Source organism: Phaseolus vulgaris, chromosome 10 (genome assembly GCF_000499845.2).
Source record: "Phaseolus vulgaris cultivar G19833 chromosome 10, P. vulgaris v2.0, whole genome shotgun sequence".
In the NCBI taxonomy this organism is placed as follows: Eukaryota; Viridiplantae; Streptophyta; class Magnoliopsida; order Fabales; family Fabaceae; genus Phaseolus; species Phaseolus vulgaris.
The window spans coordinates 1127655-1141046 of record NC_023750.2 but is presented as its reverse complement, the minus strand read 5'-3'; the positions used below and the strand labels follow the sequence as shown (position 1 = coordinate 1141046).

At 33.6% G+C, this 13392-nt stretch overlaps 2 protein-coding genes across 2 annotated transcripts; one reads left to right on the top strand and one right to left on the bottom strand.

The window, feature by feature from the left end:
• The first annotated feature begins 883 nt into the window (after positions 1-883).
• On the top strand, positions 884-5897 carry LOC137818688 (OVARIAN TUMOR DOMAIN-containing deubiquitinating enzyme 3). The gene is made up of 8 exons (XM_068622250.1): positions 884-1053; positions 1202-1355; positions 2246-2333; positions 2939-3002; positions 3248-3353; positions 3447-3501; positions 4263-4316; positions 5553-5897. The coding sequence occupies exons 1-8, from the start codon at positions 1026-1028 to the stop codon at positions 5682-5684; spliced, it is 681 nt and encodes a 226-aa protein (XP_068478351.1). The 5' UTR covers positions 884-1025; the 3' UTR covers positions 5685-5897.
• A 741-nt stretch (positions 5898-6638) lies between these two features.
• On the bottom strand, positions 6639-13168 carry LOC137818470 (ataxin-3 homolog). The gene is made up of 2 exons (XM_068621922.1): positions 12743-13168; positions 6639-7682 (listed from the first exon to the last, which is right to left on the bottom strand). The coding sequence occupies exons 1-2, from the start codon at positions 12977-12979 to the stop codon at positions 6849-6851; spliced, it is 1071 nt and encodes a 356-aa protein (XP_068478023.1). The 5' UTR covers positions 12980-13168; the 3' UTR covers positions 6639-6848.
• Between the last annotated feature and the right edge of the window lie 224 nt (positions 13169-13392).

The window sequence follows — 13392 nt, the reverse complement described above, 5'->3', positions numbered from 1 at the left end:
TTCTTATATTCTTGTCTTTTTGTCCTTAAGGACTTATATAGGAGTAATCTTCTCCTTTCTCGTTTAAGGATCCTTCTTAGAGAGAGGAACATGAGTTTCTCTTGAAGAAATTTGAAGTTTAATAAATTTTCTAAGTCTTTTGCTAGTCTCTTGAGGATGCTCCCATCATTTTGGAATCAAGAGTCGGATTTGGAGGTCATCAACAACTAAGTCTCTTTTCATTTCTTTCTTTATTTGTTTTCTTCTTGTCTTGTTCTAATTTCCTTTGTGCATATACACATTTATTGAAAGGAAAGTGAAAAAACACCCTTAAAAAAACCTCTTATTGATATGAACTCAAAAATTATATAACAAGAGATATAATGATAAACAACAACAAAAATATAACAAAACAAAAGACAAAAGATATAATGAAAAACAATAAAAAAATAAAAAAATAAAAGATGATCTTTAATATGCACAACTTCTATTAAAAAAAACAATAATATAATCATATAATTTATACACAACTTCAATTTACATTCCATCATATGAAAATCATATTTTCCAAACATCACTTATGTATAATCTCAAAATTCAAATTTATAAGGCTTACCCATTAAGGTAAAAAATTCCAAAACTCCCCAATAGAAAAAAAAAAGAAAAAAAAGTTGAACCAGTTTACTAATTTTGCAACTTATTCGCATATATGCAGAAAGAAAAATGATGATAGTTTGAGAATTCTTAGAAGTGTATATAAGTCTTAATTTGTTGAGTTTAAAAATAAATATATATATATATATATAATAATTTTAAAATTAAATGATATAAGAAATATTAAAATAAGAATATTTGAAAGTTATAGTCTGGTTATATAAAAAATGTAGGTTTTTAATGTATAATTAGTTATGTAAAAAATAGTTTTAGGAAATTAGAAAAGACGTTTACTTGAGTTATTCGTGTTCTTGCGTTTTGAATAATAGCAAAGCATTCTTACAGAGCCTTCTCACACTTATCTCTTCCTACGTTACCTTCCCTCTCTTTTCATGGCACACAACCCTTTCAAATTCAATGGTAACCACCTCCATCAACATTTTCTTCTTCTTCTTCTTCTTCTTCTTCTTTTTCCCTAATTTTATGTTCCTTTCATCTCTATCTCTTCAAACAAAGCACACGCAAAAATGAAAACACTCTTTTCACTATTTTGATTTCGTTACCTCAGAGGATATTCTCGAGCAACTCAGAAGTGGGACTGCGAAATTCGAGCTTGTTTCTTCCCCGGTTCCTTCAGTTGCTGCTCCTCCGAACAACAGCACAAGCTTGTTTGGAATTGGGAATCGTAGCACTCTCTTTTTCGCCAGAATTGGCTCCTCCTCGTGAGTTTTTTCATTTCGTCTTTTTCTTGTGCTTCTATCTGTCATTTTATTAATCTTTTAGGTTCAAATATGTTTTTGATATATTTACCTCACATTCATTTTAAATAAATAAAAAATTGTTCCTAAACGTATTATCATTTTTAATTTAATTAATTAATTAATCATGCTGATAAAAAAAAATTAATTATATCTGTTTATTGTCGTTATAATATAGTAGTCAGTGAAGTGTAGGATGTGTGTTTGAATAAACAGAGTGATGAAGCATTTGTTATTAAGTTATGTAATGCTGTAATAGGATTTGAAAAGTTTATTCTGATAAGCTTCGCCATGAAGTGTGTTGAATTAGGTGGAAAAGAAGCTTACAAAGAGGTTATAAGACACTTTCTTATGCCAAATAAGCTTTCCATAGATCATTTCAATCTCCACCTAGATTAAAAATGAGTGCCATAAATAAGGAGCAGAAATACTTTAACTTTTAGTCCTGACAGTTCCTGTGCTTCTTAATAACTCCATGTTAATCTGATGGTGTTACAAGGGCAACATATGGTGAAAATAACATTGAAGATATGAATGAAGAACTTTTCTGTATTGGATCCAAATTGACAATAAGTTTCATGCAATGTATAGGGGTAGAAACTACATTTTGACATGTAATTTTATTTATTGTTATAGCTGCGTGGAACAAAGTGGGTCTATGTATATGTCCCCAAATTTAGTCCATAGTCACTGGAAATTTGTATCCTAATTTCATGAATTTATCCTTAATAAGGGTTTTCAGAATAACAGATTTGATTGATAGGGTTGAATGCTTTAGAAAAGTGGATTATATTTGAACTCTTCTTTCAATGCTTAGGATTTTGACAAGTTTCCCCATCACTATGTCTTCACAGTAGTGGATACTCTCCCGCAATGAAGAAACTTGAGCGTTTCTCAATTCAGAAGGTTACAGGGGATGGGCGATGTCTGTTTCGTGCACTGGTATTATTTTTTGTACTTTTGTTAGTGGCATTCAATATGATGTCTCCGCTGGCTATTAGGATGAAAAGATTAAAAGAATTATGAGAAGAGAGTGCAAATCAAAGTAATATAGAATATATAGTATTAACTGGACTAGTCATATTAAGTTTGAGGTTGCTGGTGAAGAACTCCTTTTTTTTGAGAGTTACAACTTAAAACTGGAATCAAATCTTGTGTGCTTGAGTTTTCTAGCACTGATTTTTTACTCTAGTGCATTAATAATTTCTGTCTGTGTCATTAGTGTAGTCTTTGTCATGTAGTGCAAATAATCTAATTAACCTTGAGATCCAGAAGGTTTTTTGCATGGCACTACTCTTCAATAATAGGTCTAGAAAAGTTGGGTGGTGAATGATCAATAAGCCTGGACAGTGTCTTTACGGAACATACCTTATTTTTATGATTTTTTTACAAGCTGTATTTGTATGAGTTGTAATGCAACATTCTTTTGGGCATATAAATTTGTTAAATATAAACTGCCAAATCTCTTCATAAGTTTGAGCTTCCACCGTGCAAGTTTTTCATATTGATTTAGTTGGTAAATGTTAACATTTGGTTCATGACATAAGGTCAAAGGAATGGCTTACAATAAGGGAACTGTTCTCAATCAACGTGAGGAGAGAGAAAATGCAGGTATGCTGATATACTACTGGAAGTATGCTTGGTGATTCCCTTGCTTTTGTTTGTTTTGTTTTCTATTACAGAATTACATGTGAAACAGCTAGGCTATGATAATTTTGGCTGCTTCTGTTATCAAACTGGGCTACTTGTCTTCTTGCCATGTTTATTTTTTCGTGCCTTGTAAGTTATAACCTCTTTTCTCCTTTCTCTTCGGTTTTCTTTTCTTGTCTATTTTTGCCTTGCATGTGATAACACAGATGAATTAAGAATGGCTGTGAAAGAAGCTATATGTGAAAATGAGGCTGAACGTAATTTATATGAAGAAGCCCTCATTGCCATCACAGTTGATGAACCTCTAAATCGGTATGTTTTGGAAGCGTTAACAGAAAATAAAGATCGTGAAGTATATTGTTAGTTTGTGTTAAATGTCATAATTAAATGTGTGTTTTTTTGCAGTTACTGCCAACGGATTGTACGACCTGATTTCTGGGGAGGAGAATCAGAGCTATTGGTAAGTGCTTCCTTTATGCTTACCTCCTAAATATTGCAAGCTTTACTTTCTTACATCTTTTATCTTAAGGATAATACATTTCACAGTTGACCTTTGGAGTTTATATCAGTTTAATTTAAATATTTCATAGTGGATCTTCTAACTTTTTATTGTAATTTCAGTGTCATTAACGTCTTTCTCTTTGCCCCATTTATTTATATGTGAAGATATTAGACTTTGTTGAGCTCTGGTCTATGATATAAGATCTTGCATTATGGATAAAGCTATGCTTTTCACAGCAAAATGTATTCTAAAGATTACAGTTGAATGACTTCAAATTGATGTGGAAGTCAATAGACTATGAGTCAATGACATTTTCGCACAAGGTTTAATAAAATATTTTACCTTCAGTGTGTTTGTAGCTGGAGCTTGCAGGTTAATCGGAGATTGTAACCCATAAAACTTTATCTCATCGAGGAATGGGAAAATTTGACTGTCTAGAAATTAAATGATTCAAATTTTGAAGTAAATGAGTATTTTAGCTTATGCGTCGCATATAAATGTTTATTTTATATAATTAATATCCATAATAAATAAATGTTTAATATCATGTTTTGAATTAATATTCATAATAAGTAAATGTTTAGTATCTTGTTTGATATTTAACGATTGAGAAATTTCTAAGTAGAACTCCCATTGAAACTTTTCTTCATCCCTTCCTTGGATGCACAAACCCTTTTGAATGAAACGTGAGGTACTGACCAATGACAATGTTCTTGCAGGTACTTTCAAAGTTATGTAACCAGCCAATCATCGTGTACATACCAGAGCATGAGGTATAAGTTAAACAATTCCTCTGGTTGGCATTTATCTATTTTACTTGGGAAGGAAGAGCTTGCAATTAGTATAATCATACTGCACATGCTACAAGACAGATTAATTTTTTATCGGATATTATGTGCATGAGTCATGTCTAGAGATAGATGGAGGTGGTCATAGCTTTTTTGTTGCTAAAATTTATTGTTTGCGTTTAATTGGTAATTGATCTTGCATGTTGGAACTAAAGTGCAGAGAGGTTATCTAGAATATTAGTGCATTTGTAATGATAAGCTCTCCTGTGCGTCTTTTTTATTAAATGGTTCTTATGTGGTCGTACACTAATTTATTGGCAAATTGCGAGTTTGTAACTTGTAAAGGTGTTGATGCAGTCCTGATAAGATCAGATTGTTAAAGACCGTCACTGGAAAACAGGTGTTTTGGTGCTATAAAGTTTTTTTTTAAGCACATTATTAGGAAGTGAGTTTAAGCATAACTCCTCATCTTATTTCTAGTCAATGTAAAATTTCCAACACATAGGAGTGGACATCTTAAGCATGGGACTAGATATTTGTAGATAGTCTAACAACGATGCGATAACGAATGACACGATAGATCGAAAAAATTTCACCTAAATAAATTATGATATCATATTAGAAAGTGAGTGTATGTTTAATTCAACATTACAAAATTGACTTATAAGGAATAAATATCTTGAGCATGGGATATTTATGGTTGATCTATCAGGAAACTTAAGCCTTTAGGAACCCAAATTGTGTGTGACTTCTTAGTGCACGACTAGAGTAAATTGGAAATTAAATGCTAAATAAAATGTGGGCAAAAGAGTGATACTGTCAGACTTAAATGCATTCACAATATTCTAGGATAGCACTGGAGCAAAGTGAGAAGAATTTTGAAAATCATGATATAGGAGCATCACTAAAGCTTGCTGTTTGGCCATTATGATTTTATTAGGAATAACCTATGAAGCTCAAACACATCTCTTCAATTCTATGTCCACATGTCCAAAAGAGGCTAAAGGGTTCCATTTTAATCCCTCTATTCCCATTTTGGTTTTCGAATGGTGGATGCTAACTATTTAATTGTTTTTCTTGTATTTACTACTTCAGTGAACTCAGAATTTTCTCCAAATCAAGCCACGTTATGTTCTTATTTCTTCTCATTCCAAATTGCTCGAAGGATACTAAAGTTTCTCTACTAAAATTTCCTGTTATCTCTATGTAAACTACGTGCAGCATAGAGGTGGTGGTTTTGGATCTGGTTTCATTCCCATTGCTGAGTATGGAAGTGAATTTAGAAAGGGTTCTCGGAGAAAAGCTGTGAGGCTATTGTACAGCGGCAAGAACCATTATGATCTTCTGGTATGAGGAACTATATGAACGAAGGAGAAGGAAGAAAAAGTACGAGATTCAAATGCCATTTTGTAATGATTTTGTTCTGTTAGAATCCTTTGCTTCTTTTCTGTTTCTTTTACGATTTTTGTTAGTCCGCCATGAACACCTTGTTTTTATTCTTAATATTAAACAAAGTATAGTAAAACCATTTTGAGGTTGAGCACAAATAGAAAAGGAGTTTGATTATCTACATGTAAGAACTTGACCACTATTAGTTAACTAGAAATCATCTATGATTTTTAAAATAATTATGAGATCAAGAAACTTATGATATATCTGATTTTTTTATATGACTAATCAATTCAAAAATATCCTTGATATAACTTTTAAAATAATTATTATAAAAACTAATAAACTAATAAATATCTATAAGATTTTTTATTTTACCTTTTTTATTCCTTCATCACAATATATATAGAAAAAATTAGGTAAAAAGTAAGAGTATAAAACAGTCAAAATAATTAATGTTATTTTTAACTAAAAACGACAAAAAGTTATAAAAATGTAACGTTGCCTTAAACTGTGAAACCTTAGGAAAAGAATATCAAAAGTGACAATGAACGTACATACACAAACAAGATAAATGTTGTCGTAGGGATTATCATAAACCATACATTATTATAGTTTGAAGACATTCAACTTAAGGAAAATAGTAACATTTACATTTTCTATTGTTAAGTAAAACAAGTATTAAAATTAAACACTAAAAAGCAACATAATCTCAAGCTACGTGCTTGACACCAAAGTAGTATTACAATTGTGTCTTTCTTTGTAAAGATGATAAAATTGTTTTTGGTCATGTAATGTATCTTAGTAACCATAAATCTAGAGCAAGTTTATTATAGTAGTAGGAGCATGCATAATGGGTAAAATAGGTATCAATCACAATCACAATCACATGAAAATACTGAAGGGCTTTCCAAAACATCATCAAAACTTGGTAACTATCATATAATGGAGGGAAATGCTGAAGGGTTTCCTTACAGTTTATACATCATGCAATTGAAATGAGAATGTGTATACTGCACACCACCATGACTTTAAGCCACTCATGTATGCGTTTCGACCACCTAAAACTGGTATAATAGATTATTGTCCTCAATTGCAAAAACAAATTCGGGGCAAATAACCACACTCTTAGACACCTTTCCCTTTATTCTGCTTTTCATCTCCAGCGTTATCGCCTATAGTAGATGCCACTTCTTTGCTGTTTTGATCATTCTGAGAATCAGCTTCAATGGCTGCTACGAGGTTGTTGCTTTGAGAATTGAGAGGTAGAATGGCTTCAATGGGTTCCACTAGTTTGGATTGTTGAGCATTTAGAGGGGTAGCTTCAGTGGTTACTGTTTGTTTGGAGTTTTGATCATTTAGAGGGGTAGGTTCAGTGGTGGCCACTTGTTTACTACTTTGATGATCATTTTGGGGAGTACTGGCCTCAGCAGTGGTCACAGTTGGGGACGAATCCATCAGACTGGCTGCAATTGCTGCCCTAAGATCCTCGTCTTCCATGTCTAACAACATTTCAGCTTCCCCATGAGAAAGAAACTGATCATAGTGTTGTTGGGTCTCATTAACTCTCTGATGAGGAGGAGCCTGTACGGAGTTGCAAGATTTAGTTATCCTCTCAGCATCTTCAGGTGAAAGCCACTGCCCAAAACCATTAGAAGCTTCAGATGAGGAGATGGGGAATTCTTTTGGAAAATTTCCTCTAACCAGGAATATGCTCCACCCAAAGCCTTTCAAAGAGTCGAGATAGGCAGAAAGGTAAAACTTGGAAAGGTGTTGTGGGGCTGCATAGAGACTGTCAAAATTATACCACTCCCCATTCACTTTACGGATGCAAAACCAATGGTCTTGTAGATGACAAATGAAGGCATTTTCCAGCTCAGGGTCAATCTGGGCAGGCTCAGCAACTGGAGAGTCAAGAGGGATAACTTGTAGGTCCCACACTTCCAAAGCCTTTTGTAAAACCTACAGAAAAGACTTTGCATACTGAATTAAATCATAAAAATGTAAAGAGAACGAGTCCTCAATTGCCTTTCCAAAATTAATATTTGATGCAAGCAACAAACATTCCAATGATTTAACTAAATAAAATATAAACCACTTGTAACTCCAGTTACTAAGTACGGACCAGAATAGCCAGTTCAATAACAAGTCAAGACAACCCAGAAAACAGATGGAGCAGAAAACCAATCAAACTGATCAAGAACCAGCAGAAACCAGTAGAAACAGGATAAGAACTTTTGAACTTTTTTTATTAATTTATAAACATTTTATTCCTAGATATTTTAGCATATATGATATCTACACATAGATTGCTATTAATTAAAATTTATTACGACTTTTTAATCTAACAAGACGTGACATATATAATCCCTTTCTTACTTGATAAATTATGTTTTATTATTACTACCCTTGTTCAATCACCATTAAACTAATGAACCGTGAATACTTTCACTGGTTCAATGTCCAGTCCAGTTTTAAAAACATTGGACGTAACAATAATGTTTTTCCCAGAATCCAAATCATTCAAGGCACAGGCTAGTAGTACTTTGAATGATTGTAACAAAAAACGATATGAAAATATACAAAAGCACACAGTACTTTGATTTTCAAATGCCAAGATAAAATAAAATCCAAAGACTGAATAAAATCTCAAGATATATAACAAGTCACCTAGAATAATAGAACCTTCATAACATTCAGGGATCCAATGCTTGAAAGATCTTTCTGAAGAACTAACTATTAACATTATTTATCTGGCAAACTAAAAAATAAAAGTTAGCCACTTGAGATTGCCACAAGGAGAGGGAGGAAAAGAGTGAAAGGGTTCAAATCCCCATAGTACACACCTCACAGCCCTGGACCCAAGAAAATAGAGTAAGTCCTCTATGCGCTTGAGGTGTTGTTTTCCAAAGGGATAATAACAGGTATTAATTTTTCAGTTCTCACATTCTTCGGTTTAGTATTTTCATAGCTGAGGTTTAAACATATGTTATACTTTAATTAGAGAATAAAACTGAAAACACCTAACGAACTTTACTTTAATTGGCATGATCAAATCAATCATCATTAACTGAATCATTTGTTTTGACCAAACTCTAATCATAAAATTTATTCATTAGGCCGGTAAGAAGATATTTTGACTTCTTTATAGAAATGAACCACTTCTTTATAGAAATGAACCAGATGGCGAGCCTTAGCGCAGCCTAAACATTGTGCCATGGTGATCCAATGGTCATGGGTTTGAATCTGGAAACAGCCTCTTTGCATGCAAGGGTAAGGCTATATAGAAATTACCTTATTAATCTATAGGAAATAGAGAGACATTGAGCTGAAACCATATGTTTTTGAATTAGCAAGGATGTTTTACTTATATTGAGAAAGATTCAATATCTTCTTATAATGAAAATATGATACAAAAATAAATAAAAAGGTTCCAAATATAATCTAAACATTCCTAATTATAGAGGATATACACCATCTTTCTATAATTATAACACTCTCCCTTTATGTTGGAGCATAGGAACCATTTGTGCTCCGCTTGCTGCAAAATATGCTCAATCATTGGTCCTCTTAAGACGGTGAATATGTTTATCAACGCTTCACTAGAGGTGACAATCTACTGTAAAGGTGACAATCTACCACAACCTTCGAAATGAATCATTCCTACTCATGTTACCTCATTTATATCCACTACTTTTCCAATATGTGAATAAAATTGAAACTATATTTAGAGTTCTAATCTAATGGAACCCAAACATAATATTTATGATTTTGAACCAGTTACAACACAGAATTAGAAACGATACCAACATTATCAACCACGGGAGGAAACACAAGTGTTGTCGTGCCTATGTCCACATTTTGTGATTCAATGAAAGAAACAATTATCACAATAAAATAACATAACCACAATAACCAATTACCAAAACAATAAGGGTAAAATTGTACCAAAAATGTGTGCACCAAAAGCAATTATCCAAGTTGGCACGTCATCCAAAGAGAAGCTAAGTGTCATTCTCAAAACTAAGTGCACAGGCATAACAACATCAAAATATTCATTGTCAAGATCATACTTATTTACTGTACTAATTACAAATTTATATACTAGAGCCAAAGGTCTACCACTAAAACAAATGATTTGTACATAGAAATGCAAAATAAAATGGGAATTGCAACCCAAAATTCATCAACAGGCTTTCCAAAATGCACAACTTCAGTGAATCCTATTTATCATTCAATTTACTCCAGTGACCTGCACTACTTGTTATCAAAGGATTAACAATCATTAGATTATGCATTGAATTTTTGTTGTGGACCTGATGGGAACCTCAAGCCCAATTATGATAATGAGCAAGGGTTTTGGATCAAATGTTTGACTGAACTCAAACACTAAAATCCTAAACTCCAAAGAAACCCATCACATGGAGTGCATATTATAGAACCTGAAGCCCAATATAATAATGAGTAAGAGCGAGATCAAATGTTGGACCAAACTGCAACCCAAAACCCTATACTCAAAATAAACCCATCACATGGAGAGTATATTCTAAGGACATTGAATGAAGAGGAGAGGATCAAGCATTTTCAATCAAGAAGTGGGTCTTCCTCAAACTTAGACCTCATAAGCAGCAAATAGTGGCCAAAAAACAGAGTCAATAAAACTTAGCTTAGCTCCTCAGACCCAATTCTGGAAAAAAGGAGAGTTGCTTTCTTCAAGCTAAAGCTGCTTAAGCCCTCTAGTTTTACAGGCTTCTCAATTTAAAAGGGAAATTGGTAACTATTTTGTTGATGCTTCTTTACTGGAAGGCATGGAAGTAGAGATCAATGAAATGGAAGGACCCAAGTGTGTGTTGGACTAGTACAGTAAGGCAGGTCAGACAATTAAACAATTTTTTCAAGTGGATGGTCAGAGTAATTCATGATACTTGGGAGGATGATCTTGTTCTCAAAACTCAATTTCCTCACTTCACCCTTGAGAACACAGTTACTGCATTGAGGTTCTACTTATTGCTGCCAATCTCTCAATAATTGTGTTTGTCCTGTTGCCTCCAAATCCTTAATAGTGATGTTGCAAGATCTTCTCAAGAAGGGTTCTTGAATTTTTGATGCCATAACTTGAACCAATGGCCTAGATTTTCTCCTCCATCTGACAGTTTCTTTCCTTTCTTGGTTTCAAGAAGGAGTTCCTTTATTTCTTTCATGACCGTTATGCTTTTTTTTACCAGATTCCTGTCAATCTTATTCCTCTATCCGCCATTCGAACCAATGTAATCAATTATGGTTGCAAAAAAGGTAGAAAGCCAATAATTTGCTATATTATACAACCGATAGTGTGACAAGCATATTGCAAAAGTCACATAACAATTGAAACATACATATATATATATATAAACACACACACACACATATATATATATAAACAACACACACACACACATATAGATATATCAATTAAATACAATGAAGCACCAAGTTTGACAAAAAAATGGCATTGACACAAGGCCTCAACTAATGTCTAAAAATATAGGATACCATGACACTACACACACATACATACTCATTGAGATTTGAATTGCGAATTATATTTTACCTCTTGAAATAAAGTTGATAAGTTTTCAAATTTTCATATGATAATAACCCTCACAAAAAGATTACTAAGATAAGAGGGAATGAAATATCATTTCACAATGCAATCTTTACAAAACAAGATGATAAGACAAAACAAAAAAACAAGCTAGGTCCTATAATAATGAGTCACACAAAAGTACGATAGAAGAAACATTATGTTGGTTGTTTTAAAGTAAAAGATCAAGTCTAAAGTTGGTGACCTCCTTTATCATCATCATCATGGAAAAAAGGTCCCTGTTTTCGGTTCATCAAGTGACAAATTAGCAACCATGATTTAATTGTGTATTCTGAAGTTCATCAACTGACATATTTATCTATTTTTTTTATAGTAGGAGTATCAAAGAGATATTTGGCCAAACTAAGTGTTGACTCAATATCTTGGCCTATGTTGGAGCCATGTTCGTGCTACGTTATAGCTTAAACAAAATAGCTTTATTCAACTACTGCAAAGGAATGTCTAACATGTGTTAGAGGCATGTCAACACTGTTTGTGTCAGTGAGGTGTTGAACATACGACATGGTGTGCCAGAGCTTCCTAGATATGCATACAAAAATATAAGAGCTTCCTAGATATGCGTACAAAAATATAAAATAGTACGCAAATAAAAAAAATACATTAAAATTGACATTATACTAACTCAAAAGTTCAATTGGCTAAAGATTTGTCAGAGATGACAAGGATGCAGAATCCAAGCTGCAACCACAACAATGACAGTGGCTGCAATAGCAGAAAGAGTTGCAATCTAGCTCCATTCAAGAAATTTCGCTATGCAACAATGTTATTGTGGCTAGTCAACAACACTTAAAACAATGTGCAAGCAGTACTTATTGACGGAAACTCTGCTTAGTCAAACAATCCAAAGTTTTAAACATATATTACATCTAACTTCCCCCTCCCTGCCATTCATACATGTCAATGCAAAGAGCTTCCTTCGATAGACAACCATCTCGTAAAACAAGTACATGAGAAATATTCAATCAGTCAAACTACACTTGCAAAATCCATCACACAGCACAAGGCCATCCAAAGCCAAACAAGGTACGCACAAACCAAGCTCAAGACATCCTTAAATATAATCCTTTATAAACTAAAATATCATAACACAACCATTTATAAATGGCAGAAGTCAACTCCAGCCAAATCGAAACATATGCGCCAAAGTTTATAAGCATGTATTGAACAATTGAAGGAGCATCTAGCGCCGCAAAAGCCCCAAAAATTCTCAAATAATAAAAAGAAATTACAAACCGCTCATATTAAACTAAAATCCAAGCAACTAGAAACTTCCAAAGCAAAAACAACGATAAGCACGTCACATTCTCACGGACACGTCAACAATCCACAGCGCAAAAGGAGAAAACAAAAATCAGGGAAAGCGAAACCCTAACCGAACCTGGATGCTGAAATCGCCATCGAGCGACACGTTGTGCGATTCGAAATCGGCAGAAGAGAGCGCGGGGAGCAGGACCTGGCGCTCCTTGCGATCGAGATCAGAGGCGAGCGCGGCCAAATCGAACTCCGAGAAGAACGGACCCTGCAAAACGGTGTTGACGCAATGCACCGCACAGAGCTTGGACTCCTGCACCTCGTGGTACAGCATCCCTCCATTGCTGGCTCCTTCCATCATCATTGAATTCGCAATCTCGCAACAACAGCGAAGGTGAACGGTTTATAAACCCTAATTGCAATTCGCGGTGCTTTTGGTTCCTTCTCTTTGGGGTTGTGTGTGATGATAGGTAACGGTGAAAGTGAGAGAAGGGGAAAGAATGGGATTGTAACGGACAAAAACAAATACCTCATCTTCTTACCCATGCAATATAAAAAGATAATACAAACTGCTTATTCATTAAAAATAAATACACACGTGTCTAATACTACCTATTTTCTCTTTTTTTTCGCATTAAATTCAATTTGTAATAAATATCGATACATTATCTAATAAATATATAAAATTAACTCAATATAAAATAAAATAACATAATAAAAAAACGTCTACACACATACACCGTACATACATACATAAGGTATGTTTTCGTTAATAAT